Source organism: Agelaius tricolor, unplaced genomic scaffold (assembly GCF_023055355.1).
Source record: "Agelaius tricolor isolate 1412-34295 unplaced genomic scaffold, bAgeTri1.0.p SCAF_5, whole genome shotgun sequence".
In the NCBI taxonomy this organism is placed as follows: domain Eukaryota; kingdom Metazoa; phylum Chordata; class Aves; order Passeriformes; family Icteridae; genus Agelaius; species Agelaius tricolor.
In genome coordinates, this window is record NW_027269265.1 from 35,252,112 (window position 1) to 35,267,684 (window position 15,573).

The window sequence follows — 15,573 nt, forward strand, 5'->3', positions numbered from 1 at the left end:
CTGGTGGCAAAATGTAAATTATAGTGATTAACTTTTATAGCAGAGCTTCTGGCTGGGTTTTATTTTTCTTTTCCACCCCCATTCCCAAAGTCCTTCCTGATGATTGTGCAGATTTCTCATAGCATCCCCGGAGAACTGCATTATGTAGGCCAGTAATTATACGGAATCATTATAGCTGAATGTCATTAAATGAAGCAGTATGTGCTGATGGCATGAGTTCCTTACAAAAAAAAAAAAATGAAATCAAACTTTCATTTCTACCTAAGCTATACAGTTTCTTATGGTCTTCTTACCAAAAGTAAAAGGATAATCTTGACTATTTGTAATCAAGTACATTTTTTATTAATTCTGATTATTTTAAGATACTTAAAATATTATTTATTGTAGAGTGCTTTTATGAATGGCTCATCTGAAATTCTTGCAGACAGTCGTGTAGTATTTGCATGATTTTTATAATTCAGTCCTTGGTGTCTCAATAATTGAAGTGGGAGATAAGGGACCAATAGTGACCATCTCTGTGTCCTGAGAAAGAAGACTCAATCTCTTGCAGATAAAACTAACCTGGTCTAGGCATCTGTTGCAGTATGATGAATTCTCTGCATGCTTCCTGGTGTCAAATATTCTAATAACTTCCCATCACTACCATAGTGCTTGAGCTCTGATTTAGTTTTTGTAGAGTATATCCAAAGCCTTTTGCTCTCCAAATATGCTCTCATTTAACAATTGTGTCTCTATACCTGTCAGTATCCTGTTGGCCTGCCTGTGTTTACTGGTAGGATGAAAAGCTTCAGTCATATTCACAATTCTGTGCATAGTCCTGAAGCAGAATATCCTCCCAAAAATCCTATATTGTAAAAACCACACCTCAAAATATGCAACGCCCCTTCAAGAAAACCATATTTTAAATTGCATGCTAATTTTCCTAGCATTTACCAGGCTGCTCTTGGCACCTATTATGCGTATTATAATAAATATTCAAATAATAAGACCTAAAATGCACAATGTGTATTTACAGTATGTTACATAATAAATATTATACATATATATGCATCTTATATGAATTTTATGTCAAGCATAATTAACATCATTGTTGCCTTCTTTCCCCAGTAACATTAAGGGTCAACACCAGTAGCCTATCCAGGAGCTGAATATTTATTTTTACTGGTTTTTATTAACAAATTATTTGTCACAACTAGCACTTCCTTGAGAAATACTTGATGGGTTGAAGAATTCTGAAATGTGGACAGAGATTCCTTTCTCCTTTTTCCCTACACTGAAGCAGACTTTTCTACTTCTTGAGAGTATTTAGGAGGGGGTAAAAATGGCAGTTTATGCTGTGGTAGTGATACCTTACAGATAGGCTGGCTTGCTCAGCATGCGTAGGAGATATTTTCAGTATTGGAAGAGACAAAGGGGAAATAGAGAAATATTTACTGCCTATTCCCCTAGCTCTTAATTTTCTCTGCTTTCTTGCTATAAATTATGCTTGCTTATATCTGTTACAAATATGAAGGTTGGGCTGTGCAGCACCAAATATATGGGATTGATGGACAGGAAAATATCTTCCTGTGTTTTCTCAGTCTGCTGTCTTTTGTATAGGCCTTTCACATGTAGAGATGGAGGGAAGGAAGAAATATAATTCTTTAATACAAAATCTGTATTATTGCAATTTAATTTGTATGGAACTGGAGAGGGTCCATCTTGCCCCTCTTGTGATGCCCCTGGACTGCAGTGCCCCCAGACTGTTCATCAAGCCAACAGCACTTCAGTGCTGGGAATTGTGGTGCTTAACTTGAGCCACATGAAAATGAAACAGATTTCAGGGTTATTCTTTTGACTCCATCTGTTGTCAATGAAGAGACAGAAGAAACTCCAAACCATTAATTCATCCTGCATATCTGAGATCTCTAATTTAAGACAAGAAGAACCGCCTCCTTGGGATATTTCTTCATGGACTACTAGAGCAGGAGCCAGACAAGTGGCATAGATTAGGTAACTGACTGCTTAAGACTAAACGTAGGTGGTATTATTTTCCCAGGTGGCAACATTAAATTTAACCTTAAATTCTTTTTTTCTGTTTCAGTAAGAGGGATAGATGTTAAAATGCATTGTTTTATTAAGTTATGAAAAGATTGATGATGAATTTCCTGCTATGCAAAGAAAGAAGAGATTATTCAGTGACTTTATTTAGCCTTCCAGCTAATTTTTATTTCTCAGTCAGAAACTGTTCTTTACCATGGGGCCATCTGTTTCAAGTTCCTTCACTGCAGTGTTGGATCCAGGGATGAAAATGTGGCTAAGTTGTGTAGAGAGCTGGTAGAAAACTGATCTCCAGATATATAATGTTATTTCAGTATTAAAGTTGTACACAACGATTTCCTGTTATTGTGCTTATAGATGACTGACCTTTTAAGGTTGTTATAGTAAATATTGTCCAAGGCCTAGCACTCCTGATAGGAAACAAGTTTCATCAGATTTGAGCATCAGCATAACTAAAGAGTATCTTCCATCTCAAGTCCCTCTCCTTCTCCCAACAAGCTGCAGTTGGTCTTCCCAGCTCCATTTTCTGTCTTGACAAATGGTAATATATGTTGGAGACTGGCTCTAACTTCTCAATTTAAGCTTGTTGGTTTTTTTTTTCTTGCAAATGCTTAATAAATGATTTTGAGGTAAAATTCAGGAGGCCCTATTTTGAGAGCTGTATTGGTTTCTTCTTTAGTTTGTTTTGGGGTTTTAAAGAGATGTTTCTTGTTGCTTAAATTCCCTCAAAATATGTTTTCTTTTAAAGCCAGGAATTCCAGCAAGAATTCAGACTTCGATTCTTTTTTGCTAATTCAACTAAAATCTCATGTATTACTTTTAAACTGCCTAATGCCAGTTTCCCATTTTGTGAAGGGTGGTTGTATTGTATCCCCAAAGGTTGCTTGCAAAATTTTTCCATTACTATGTGAGGTGTTTTTAATGACACGTTGGTGGAAGGCCCTTAAGAAGAGCAGACTGGTTTTGCTACTCTATCTGCTGTTGATAAGAATAACTTCTTGTGCCCAGAGTTCTGCTCTAAAATCAATTAAACCAGGCCTGTATACATAGATTTGAGGCAATTTTTGTCTTTATGTTCTTCTCCTAGTACCATGAGCTCACGACACTCTGCCAGCCCTGTTGTTTTCACCAGTGCCAGAAGCTCACCTAAAGAAGAGCTTCATTCTGCTACTTCTCCCCAGCTTGCACCTTCTTTCTCCTCCTCCTCTTCTTCCTCGTCTGGTCCTAGGACTTTCTACCCTCGCCAGGGTGCTACTAGCAAGTATCTGATTGGATGGAAAAAGCCAGAAGGGACGATAAACTCAGTGGGGTTTATGGATTCAAGAAAGTAAGACTGTTTTCTTTTCTTGTTTGATCATTTGCTTTAATTGTAAAAGAAACATTTTGGTCTGTGACAGTTCTCCTTAGAGAAGAACTCAAGACTATTTAATACAATGCTTCATCTTCTGTAGAACTTAATCTCTAATCTAGTCTTCTTGGAGTATGGTTTAAGTATTTGATAGTTGGCTAATCTCATTCCCTGTTAACTTGTAAAAGTTGGGGGTTTTATAATTTCTAGAAAGCTCTATGGATTTCAGTCCTATTAAAGCTTATCTTTTCTTGGGACTACTTAAAGGTGACTCAAAATGCTATTTGAACAAATATCAAAAATCCTCTTATTGTAGAGCCTGAGTTTTACTTAAACCTCTCATGCATGTAGTAGTACCGTGCATGTTGTGCATTAACGCTGGCATTCCACGTTGCCTTGTTAAAATTGCTGCCAGTATCCAGTCTAACTGGCTTAAAGCTTAAAGCAAGCCAAGATATCTCAGCTTTACAATATGCAAGCGTCTCTTTTGGAAGAGAAATTGAGAAACAACTTACTGGTGAAAATATTGTTAAGTATGACTCAAAAAGCAAGTAGTTCAGAAAGCCTATTTCAAAGTAATTTATTCAAACCTCCTTGACTGTTACTGAGTCAGGCAGAGTATCCCTAGATGATACCAATAGCTGACTGTCAAAAGGAAATGGTGAAACTTTGTGATAACTACATTATAAAAAGCCAGTTGAAATATTAAAGAAACTTGGTAATTTGCTGTTTATGGGTTTACTGAAGACATGTGTTTTTATGTTTGTATAGAATACATGTTATTTTAACGGATTCAGTCCCTTATTGGGAAAATGTATTACGTTAACCTTTCAATTATTTAATTGTATTGCTAGTTGATGCTTTTAAACAAGCTTTGTGCTTCCACAGGTATCCACTAAGGTGAGTCTCTGCTATAGTAGTGAAACTTCTTCCATCCTCTGTGCCCTCTACTTAGATATTTTCTTTTAAAAACTTGAGGGTGCTATAATTCTTGTTTCATTCATACCTCCTGCCCCAGGGTTTTGAGACCTGAATGTGTCTGTTCCATTTCATTTAAGACGTCACCAGAGTGATGGCAATGAAATGGCCCACCCTCGGCTGCGGGCATCGGCAAGAGACCTGCGGGCATCCCCAAAACGAGCGTCCAAGTCCACTGTCGAAGAAGAGCTGAAGAAATTGATAGATCTTGATAGCCCAACACCTGAATCCCAGAAGAATTTTAAGGTATGTTAAAGAGAGAGAGAGAGGATGTTTTCTATTCTCATCCATAGCAGGAAAATAAAATGCAAGGCAATCCCTGAATTCTTACCATGGACAGAAAATAATCTCTGTGTAGCTGATTACTGGGGAGCCGATTTGTTGAAAAGTTTCATTATTACAATCTCGGCAATATTATTACAACTTTGTGTGCTGATTTAAAGAGACTAATACGCCAACTTGCAAAGAACATTTAGTACTGCTGGGTTATGGAAAATCCTCTAGTGTTGTCTTACGTATTTTAACTGTTCTTCTCTGATTGCATCACTAGACAGTGACTTACTGACAGTACTGAAATTCCTTGCAAAAAGCACACTTTTATACTTCACTAATCCTGTTACCCTAAAGTTAAAGCCTATTTTTTTGCAGAATGGTTAGAAACATTTCCTAATGTGTTTCAAAATACGTTGAATAACATGTAAGTGCATGTATTAATTTTTAGAATCCATAATCCAGAAGAGAATGTCTTGATTTCTAGTCTTCATGTACAGCCAGTGCTTGTCATCCAGAGCCCACATTGTTTCCACAGCAACCATGCAGAAGAGAGAGCTGTAACTTCATTTTTTGCTAGTAAAAACCTGAAGTGGCTTGTTAAAGTTTGTAAGTGTGGCTTCCATGCACAGATTATTTAAGATGATGCATTTGAGGCCAGAGATAAAAAAGCTTTGTTATTGGCAAGATAACTTTTTCTTAGGCTTGTGGTAGTTCTGAGGGGAACTGGGACATGAGTGATGCAAACACCTCCTGTTGATTGTTTTAAGCAAGAGAATTGTTCTCATTCTAAAATATCTTCCCAAGTTTGCTGTTTTTCTGCTGTGGGATTAATGAATCAGTTCTTACCCCGATCTTTATTTCCTGATCACACTTTTGATAAATTTCAGCAAGTCAAAAACATTCTGTCACACCAATAAATTGCATCTTAAAACTAAAATGGCATTTTAAAACCAACTTAATTCTGCCCACTGTATGAATTAGATTTCATTTTACAGAAGTCTTACAGCTAAAAAATTTTTGACCAAATTTCAACCAAACGGTAAAGAAATGTTATACCTTAAAGACAGCTATGTTGCTATAGGCTTCATGAAAATCAGAGTCTCTGCTGGTTGGAATGGTCATGATAGCAGCTCTCTGGCACTGGCCTGAGAGTGCAAAACTCCTGGCTACCCCAGCACTGCTTTCTCCTGTATGGGGCATAGAGGAAGCTGGGCTGATGGTGGAGGTAAGACACAAGCTCTCTTATTCATGGGAGTGCTTTTGATTCAAATACTTCTGAAGACCCACAGCAGTGGTGGGTATTCCTTGTTGTTCAGTAACAGGAGACTTCTAATTAGCTGGCATTTGCTGGTGCTGGGCCTGCAATAAGGCAGCCAGTACTGTGCAACGGGGGAACTCTGGTTTGTGCAGCATTCAGGCTCTTTCTGTATCCGTTTCTCTGCTACATATCAGCTCTGGAGTCAGCAAGGGCTGCCTGAGATTTCCACTCCAGAAGTCTGAAGAGTGTTTAAAGGTAAAAGTGTGAGATAGGCAAAAAAAAATCTATATATGTTATCTACTTATAACCTCCTTAAAAGCCAGCTCCTTCAGTTCTTTTTCCTGTCCACTCTGGAAAAATGCTATATAAACACTTGGTTTCTCACTTAAAAAAAAAAATTAAAAATTATTTCAAGTTTCTTTATTGATTATTTTTTTCTCATTTCTTTTTATTTGTGTTTATGAATGTATAGTCACACACTCTGTCCTGTCAGTCTCCCTTTCCCAGCACTCCTACCACAAGGCGTGCCTTGCAAAGGACTTTGTCAGATGAGAGTATTTACAGTGGTCAAAGGGACCACTTCTTCACCTCGCGGGCCTCGCTCCTGGACCAAGCCATGCCAAATGATGTTCTGTTCACCAGCACCTACCCTTCTCTCCCAAAGTCACTGCCCTTACGGAGACCATCCTATACTTTGGGAATGAAATCACTGCATGGTAAGTGGATTTCCCATTTTTTGACTTCCAGAGGAATTCTTTGTGAATCATCTTGGGGGAAAATGTTTGTCACAGCAATTGGTAGTTCCATCTTTATTTTGCTCTGATGAGGAGAGTCCAGTCACATGACTGAAAATGTAAAAAAGGACAGGAATTTAATTTTTTAATTTTTTTCCCCCACTTCAGTGGGTGTAAGATGGCATGACTTGTCATGCATTTGCCTTGTAGAGGGAGCACAGAAATTTGCCTCACTGGCTGCAAGTTTCTCTCATTTCTTCCAAGAGTCACCTAGATCAGTTAGACCAATGGACAAATAATGTATGCTTGGTTATCTACCAGAGAGAACTTCAGGTGTCAGTTCCTTACTGTGGGATTCCAGGAACAAAATTTGATTAGGAAAATGATAGAGAAGTGGGTAAATAGTAGTGATATTTAGATACACAGCTATACCAGATACAGCTTTTATTGTGCCAAATGTTCAATTGTTTTTAAATTAATTCCCGTACCAAATTTATTTTACAGTACATGAATTACTTATTTTAGTCACACAGTTAACCAGAAAAAGTTATTTGTAAAGTGCTGTCAAGAAGACACTCAGCTTTCTCCCATTAGTTTACTGAAAAGTCTCAGTCTGATTATTTGACGGGTTGTGTGTCGCTGCACGTGAATGTCACAGTGAGAAATGGAATTTTCACAGGTTCCCACTGTACTTCATAACTGAGTGTGTTTTCCAGAAATAGAGGTAGATCTCAGGGTAGGATTCTGCAATGTTTTCTGAAGAAGTACATATCTGCTCTGATTTATTCATGTTTTAGTATGTTTCAAGAGGAAAATGCAAGGCTATCAATAGATTTAACTCACTATAGTGGGCCCTAAGCACAGTCTGTATTTAGCTACACAGGATGCATTTGACAGTGAAGGCTGATGAAGAAATCTATTTTAAATTCTTTTCATCTGACTGTGATCACCAGGCATCAGTTTTCAGTGTTGAACCTGACATTTTCCTGAGCTGTTGTGTCTGTATAACGTGTTTCTTGCATAAGAGTTAGGAAACTGAGCTCTTTTCATTTCTATTTTTTAGATGCACTAAAATAACTTTGTAGACTTGGTTATGCTTGTAACTGGATGGAGGATTTGGTTTCTGAGGGCTTCGGGTCAGAAGATTATTGATGCCACTAGAGTACAAGTGGAAAGCAGCACTTTGTCTCTTTTCATTTAAATGCTGTATTTTCCAAATAGAAAACTGCAAAACCTTCTTTTGTTATCATGTTCTCTTCCACCCTAAACTGATAACTCCTCCTAGCTCATAACCTTTCTACCTCTGTCAACAAAACAAGATTTTCCATTTTCTATAAAACGTAGGAGCTGCATGATAAAAGGACCAGCTATTTGATTGGCACACAAATTGTCTTCCCACACACACTTTGCTGAGAAAAGGATTAAATAAGCTAGATATTTAGTATCACAAGCATTTGTTGGCTTCCAGTTACTCAAAATTCTTTAAATTCAAAGATTCCAGAGCACATCCATTTTTTTAGAGGAAATATGTTGAGCTAAAAATGCTCGCATTTGTTTATCTGCCTTAACAATCCAACATTTTTAAAACAGGTAGCTTTTCAAATACTTAGGTTTCATCTAATTGCATGTGTCTTTTCACTAATTGGAAATATTTTCATGTTAACAACCTCCAAAATAACCCTTTCGAGAGCTAAGCCAAGAATCCTCAGTGTTAATAATACTGAATGTAACAAAATAAAATGTAACAAAATTGCATTTAAAAAAAGTAAATACACGCAGACACAAAAAAAATCAAGATTTCTGAGCCGAGAAGTGAATGCAGTGTAGCTTTTCTGGTCACTGTTCCCCAGGCAGCAATATGATTTGCTGAAGTTTTATGAATTATTTTAGTTATTGAAGTTACATGGTTATTAGGCTATCAAAAAAAAAAGGGGAGGGGGGAGAAGGGGAAATAAACAACACAACTCAGGCATTTTGGGATTGTATCCTGCCTGTCACACTGTCTTTCCGTTTTGTATGATCCAAGCAGACTCTTTTCCCTTATCTTCTCAGCAGCTTCCTCCCAATTGCCCAGTCCATCTTCTCACATCTTTCTCTTCTAATACTCCTACAAAGTTTTCAAAACTTCTTTACGTCTTGACAGAGGGCATGAGAAAGGAAGTTGTTGCTGCTTCTGAGCTCACACATGTGACCAGGCATTGCACATTTTTTGGTTGTCCAGCCAGTAAACTGAAATAAAGTAGGTAATTCTTGGTTGAAAGTTTGGTGTTGCCCTAATTAGTGGTGAAAATCTAAGTGCTTCACTTCTGTTATTTTAATTTGTGCAAAAATTACAGGGATTTTGAATCCTTCTTTCAGGCTTGCCAATGCTTTTTTTCATAGTGAGCCGTGTAACAGCTTACAGCAGATAGGTGTGGCTATTTTTTAGTAAAGATCTGAAGGTTTCACTGAACTGCTGAGAGATGGGCAATGCTCTGGAAGTAATTTTAAGGGTTTTCTTGTTCTGATTCATCTTGGTAGGCTTAATTCAGCTCCATTGGTTTACAAGATTGTAAAGAGGAAGGAAAAAACCTCACAGTTTTGGGTTGGTTTTGGGGTTTTTTGGGGGTACTCAGCTGAAAAGATTAAGGCAAGTTAGAAAGGAGCTGAATGTGCTGGCTTTAGAAAACTGCTTTGTGAAGGGCTGTATCTGGTGAACTGTAGTTGATCAAACATTCTTCTGAATTTTGGCTGATTTTGAAAAGTGCTATACCAGAAAAGTTAAGAACAGGGTATTCAATATATTAAGAAAGGAATTTTCAGGTATTTTTATGGAGTTTATAATCTATTCTGCATTGCTCCAGGAGAGTTTTCTGCCTCGGACAGCTCCCTCACGGATATCCAGGAGCAAAGACGGCAGCCCATGCCAGACCCTGGTCTTATGCCGTTGCCTGATTCTGCCTCTGATCTGGACTGGTCAAACTTGGTAGATGCTGCCAAAGCTTTTGAAGGTAAGTTTTCACAATACAACACTTAGGAAGCTGGTCTTTGTGCACACTTCATTAAGGACTGTGGGGTTTGTGCTTGTTTGGGTTTATTTTAATCCTGACTTTTAGTTTTTTTGTTCTTAATTTTCTTCTTAGTCTGAAGCTTAAACTCATTTAAAATACTGACTCAAGTGTCAAGAGCCTGAAACTTCGTATGTAATAGTCAGATACCATTTCTTCATACTGGAATTCCTCAGTGGTATGGTTTGGCCAAATCTTTGTGAAACTGGTCACTTTTCATTTCATGTAAAACAGTTGCAGGCAGCTGGTCTGGGAAAGGGCACAAAAGTGCAAAAATAAAGTCATATAGTAGGGGAAAAGCACACTAAAGATTGCTTGCTTACTGCACTAGTGAGAAGGACATCTTGCGCAGCTGCAGTTTGCTACAAGATAATTTGGGAAATACGCCTTGTTGGTAAATACTTTTTCATTGCCTCTGCATACCCTGAAGATGTAGATTTGCATGTAAGTGTTGTTTCATCCTATGGCATTTTCCATTTCCATGACTCTTGGTAAACTGAAGAGAACTGCAAACTGTCTAGATACATTTGAACTTAAAATTAAAACTTAAAATGCAGTTTAGACTGAAGAGAATTTATGTTCTTTAGAATTTACAATCCAATGGAAAAATCTTCTAAGTGTGTGAAACAGAAGTGCCCATTCCTAGTATCTGCATAAATGATGTCCCACTTTCATGGAAGTGTTTTTTCACTTATCTTGAATCTTTTAGACCTTATTCAACATAGTTGAAGTCTGTGAAGTAATTTGATTTCTTGGCTATTCTCTGGTAGTAGCCTTAGATATCATTAGGACAGTGGGTGTCTCTGAGTGTTCAGAGTACTCGTGTCTCTGCTCTGTTGCCACAGGAGTTGTAGGAGCAGCTTGGCTCATATTTGAGCTGTACAGTTTTGAGAAGAGTATTCAATGGCCCTGAAGAGAAGATGAATTTGTAGGGATGTTTTTTTTCATCACCACATATGGGTGAAACTCAGGTTTTAACACATTTCCTTCTGGTTGGCAGTTTCTCTTTAAAGGATCCCCTCATTTTTTGTGAGATTTATTTGACTGTCCTCATTAACCTGAATCCCTCACTTGGTAGGCCCCAGACTCACTTGTGTTTCTCTTCAGAAGTGTGAACACAGTCACTGTGGTCAAGATAACAAACTGACAGCTCAGATGAAGAAAAGCTGGAGTAATGTGTTAGCTGGCAGCTTCATCTAACTGCTATAAAAATACATTCAAATTTGACTTGTAGAAGGATCTCAATATAATTCCATTGGTGTTTGGTTGTCTGGTCTCAGTATCCCAGTCTCTGGCAGGTGCCAGTAGGGATTGACACATACCATGGAACCTAAATTCTGATTTGTGATCCTGAACACCTCCTCTCCACCACTGATTGGTGTCCTCAGCACAAGCCCCTGAAGTTACAAATTGTGGTATCTGTACCAGCTGAAAGAAAAACTGCCTGGATGCCTGAGCTACACCAACCTGTAGTATAAAAATTTGCCAAACAGAAAAAGACAATACTCTTCTGTTTCCAGTGAGAGCCCAACAGCTGCTGAGGTTAATTTATTAAGCTAAGGTTTTTATACTGCTGTCTGTCACACCATGTGACAGTGTTTTAGAGATGTGTAAGAACATTTGAACAGTTACAGGACAAGAAATACACAAATGGCAGGAAAGAGGTTTCATGTTTCAATCTGAAAATGTTTTATAAAACTTAAGGAAAAAATTTCAGGTTCTGAAAAATTACATTGGTCAAATTGCACACAGTGAGCTTTTCTTTCCTCAAGATAAAGCTATTCTTTATAGAGTGAAAGAAGTGAAATATAGTTGCTAAGTTATTGGGTGGTATCATGCAGTCATACCCAGGATGATCTGCACAGTGCTGCTTGTGCCAGAGCCAGTACTTCCTGACTCCAGTACAGTGGCAAACCTGGTGCAAACACTTGCACTGCCAGATTGCTTCCATCAAGTGGACATTGGTATGTCATATCATCACTTTACCTTGCTTGAAACAGACTGAAATTGCTGAAGTGCTGCAGTGTAGCTGTTGTGCTATGCATGAGCAAATAATCATTACTGCTGCCATTGTTTTTCTCTGTATGTTTGTCTTCTCAGTTCAGCGAGCTTCATTCTTTGCTGCTGCTGATGAAAATCACAGACCTGTGAGCGCTGCTTCCAGCAGCGATCAGGCTGAGGACCAGCTTACTGCACAGATAAAGCCTTATACAGGGTAAGTAAATACACCAGATGTGCAGGCTTTCCCAGCTACAAACCAAGGGAAAGAGTAGGTATGTCTTCATTTGGAAGCCATCTCCAGGCTTCATGCAGTAACTCTTCAGAAGTTCTCATGAAGATGGAGTTGGGAGGTGAAAATAAAAGAATTGTAAGTCCAGTTGAATCTTTCTGCAGGTTTTTTTCTTGTCTGAGATGTTCATGAAACTGTCCAAAGCAATGGTTAATTCAAGGCATATACAGTGATTTCAAGTAGAAATAAGTCAAGTGATGGGATGACCCCAAGTAATCATGAGTTGAATTTGCTCTGTTGTTTAATGTGCTGCATGTGTTCCATATACTCTTTATTATGTTTATTTTGTGACCCCTTGGTGCACACAAATGCATACCTTCATAAAGGCACTTGGTATAGACAAAGCTTCTAGCTACCCCATGTGAAATCATATCGATACCTATTCTTGTTTCCTGCTTTCAACAGTAAAGAATCCCCTCCAACTCTCGCCTCTAAAGTGGACCAACTGGAAGGTTTGCTGAAGATGCTGCAAGAAGATCTAAGGAAGGTAAGCATTTCATCTACAGAAGGATTTATATGACATGTATTTAGTTGGTGCTTGGTGGTGCTAATAACTGTGTAATCCTGCTTTGCCATGCCTGAGCCTGTGACAGTCTCATCCTGGTATGAGAAAAAGACATTTCTTTGCTACTTTTCTCAGGCTTCTAATTATGCATGGCTGGGACAGGGTGTCTGAATTTGTAGGCGTTTGATTCCTCTGCTTAAATTAGGAGGGTGATTCACAGTACCTCCACTCCTAATTCAGGTGACACTGCAAAAGGCTTGAAGTTAGTCCATAAAAATGTATCCTGCTGATGAAAAGTTGGCAGTGTTATCTAAACCTGTAATTTCTGCTGTGGAAACTTCCTGTATTGTTTCAATACTTACTTGGTCCAAGAAGGCTCTGCAGTAGTGAGATGAAGTCTCTGAGCTGGGAAAGTGTTTGCAGGAAGATTCCCTGCCCTTTACTTAGTTAACCATCAGCACTTGTACATACAGAACAGCTCATGGCCAATTCTATTGGACCACCTAGGGAGTCAGCTTCTGTATTGGGATCTAATAGAAAGAAATCCTGTTCATGCAATCAAAACATGGGCAAGGAAACATCACTAAAGTCCCTTGGATGTAAACCCGCGTGCTACTGCACATAAAATCCTTAAAAAGAACGAGACTTAAGCTCTCTTAAGAGATTCCTGCTGCTCTAGATAGATAGGAAGCATGACCGGAAATTTCTACTAATATCTGTATTTTTCCTTGTGCTTAAGGAAAAAGAGGACAAGGCCAGCCTTCAGGCTGAAGTGCAACATTTGCGGGAAGACAACTTGAGGTTACAGGAGGAATCCCAGAATGCAACTGAAAAGCTGAAGAAATTCACCGAATGGGTTTTCAACACAATTGATATGAACTGAGAACGGTGTACGGGGAAGGAAACTATCTGTTATGAATATTATTACTGGGACTTAAGCTTTAATGCCACCTTAATTATGACATGTGAAAGTATAGTCAGAGCAATTCCCTGTTCTTCATCCTCCAATAACCCTTTTTTGCATCTCTGCGCGCACTCAGAACAATTGCAGATCAACAATCAATGTCTGCCTTTTGTAGAAAAAACAAAGTAAATAATTTTAAAAAGGTAAAATAAAAAAATAAAAGTTTAACTGCTAAAATGTGAATGTCTATTTTTTGCACATTGTCTCTTTATCTGTTATGTACAAAATGATTTGGAGGCCAGGATCAGGCTTGCTGTTCCATCTGCCTCTGTTTCCATTAACTCCTTTCTCTCTGTTTCAGATAATCTGCTTTTCCTTGCAGCTTTGGCAAATATTATGACATCTAGAAAATTAGAAAGAAATGTTTACTTTACTGCTCTTCTAACATTGTTTTCTGAAGTATGCCACAGACAGGGGGATGTAATGCAATGTTTTAGGTGTCTCCTTAGCAATTTGCGCTTGGTTACTAGTGCTACTTTCCCATACATTGCAGAGAGCGCGTGTCCATAGTGTATGGTACAGTACAACCAGCATCACAGCTTAGAGAGAGACTAGAGAGGTGAGCCATGGGTCAGGCATATTATCACACATCGATTGCATTAGCATTTCTGGTGGCCTTTGTTTCCTGTGGAAACAATGGCTGCAAGTACCTTTACAAACAGCAAAACTAGGCATGCTGCAGTTCATACAACATCAGGCAGGCTGAGACATCAGCAATCCAGCAACAGTGCTCAGTTAAGTACAGCACCCTGCCCCCTTCCAGGGGAGTCTGGTGCTTGCATACGTGCAGGAGACTTAAGCTGAAGTTGTAAAGAGATTAAGATTTTTTTTTTCTCCCCCCTGAAATGTTACCATGAAAAACCACACAAACTACCACTGTGTACCTGCCCTCCCATTCTGTTTCCCTTGCTTTCTCAAATCACAGCAGATTTGAGAAAAGTTTATTCAAGTTGTGTTTTGTTGCATGAGAGATCTTATAAATCCTTTACTATGGAAGATAGAGGAATATGTAAAGGGGAATTAGAGAAGTGTATTTTTCAAAGCACTGGGACAGGATTGGAGCTCTGAAATCCTGAGTCCCCAGTGAAATTGTCTCTCACGAGATTTCCCAAACTGCTTCATGCCAGCAAAGTTGATTTCTTGTTTTTTGAAGGAACAGCTAACTTGCCACAACATGTTACCTCTACAGAAAATACCTTTTAGGTGTCAAAATACAGCTTTTAAGCACCGGGGTCTGCACAGGCATTGAACTGTGCAGTGTGCTGAGAAACCTTTTCTACTCCCTTCTGAGGATCTAGTTACTACCTTAGTAAATATTGCCTTCCATAAAGTGCAGTGTATTTGGGGGTTAATTTCGAGAGCATCCTCTCACTCCCCTTTTATCACATTCTCAAATAAACAGATTAAAATCACTGGCACAGTCTTGTCAAAGACTTCCATGCTTTCTTCAAATCCCTTTTTCACGATCTTTAATCTTGCTGCACACTACACTTCAACCTCAAACTTCATTTGTGATGCTAATCCCCATGGAGTTCTTCTCTAATGTTTTGTCATGGAAATGGATCTCTTTGGAACTATTTCTGGAGTGCTTTTGTAAAGGTTTAGAATGTCTTGGGTTTTTTAATGACTTGTATGAAGGAGATTTATATGATGCCTGATATTATTTGTAAATGGGAAATATTGCTAACATCTCTGAGCATCCTGAAGTCTTGCTTTTATTCTCTTTTATTTTTAAGTTTGGTTTTATTTTATTTCAAAAAATATTTTGGGACTTGGGGCAGACTATTTATTAGAGTTTTGCAACAGAGTTCTTCTTGTATGATGCCACTGAAGGCTACTTGTAAAATTCTGACAATAAAACTCATTTTAAAGGTTCTTCTAAACCATTTTCTGATTTTGTTGGATTTGTTAAGACTTTCCAGAGTGTCCATTTCTTCCTGTTTTCTTCATGTACCACTTTCCTCAGTACTTATTGATACAGGAGTTCCATTCTCTATTAGATTCCTAATTTTTATCCCTTTGAAGGCCATTACTTGGTAAGTAAAAAACACTTAATCCCTTGTCTTTTTACTTGTATCATTGCACAAATATATCTTCTTCCCCGGTGTACTAGGGTTTGCTACCTTTAACAGTTGC

At 38.3% G+C, this 15,573-nt stretch overlaps 1 protein-coding gene across 4 annotated transcripts in view; it reads left to right on the forward strand.

The window, feature by feature from the left end:
• The window catches only part of SIPA1L1 (signal induced proliferation associated 1 like 1), a 200,803-nt gene extending 185,483 nt beyond the window's left edge, over nucleotides 1-15,320 (forward strand). For 3 of the 4 annotated variants that reach the window (XM_071427213.1, XM_071427211.1, XM_071427212.1), the window contains 7 exons: nucleotides 3,128-3,367; nucleotides 4,447-4,612; nucleotides 6,370-6,613; nucleotides 9,475-9,621; nucleotides 11,779-11,893; nucleotides 12,374-12,455; nucleotides 13,213-15,320. In XM_071427213.1, the coding sequence (XP_071283314.1) occupies nucleotides 3,128-3,367; nucleotides 4,447-4,612; nucleotides 6,370-6,613; nucleotides 9,475-9,621; nucleotides 11,779-11,893; nucleotides 12,374-12,455; nucleotides 13,213-13,356 (1,138 nt within the window). In that variant the 3' untranslated portion in view covers nucleotides 13,357-15,320. The remainder of the gene's footprint in view (nucleotides 1-3,127; nucleotides 3,368-4,446; nucleotides 4,613-6,369; nucleotides 6,614-9,474; nucleotides 9,622-11,778; nucleotides 11,894-12,373; nucleotides 12,456-13,212) is intronic. The other variant, XM_071427214.1, reaches the window with a different exon arrangement.
• The last annotated feature ends 253 nt before the right edge of the window (nucleotides 15,321-15,573 follow it).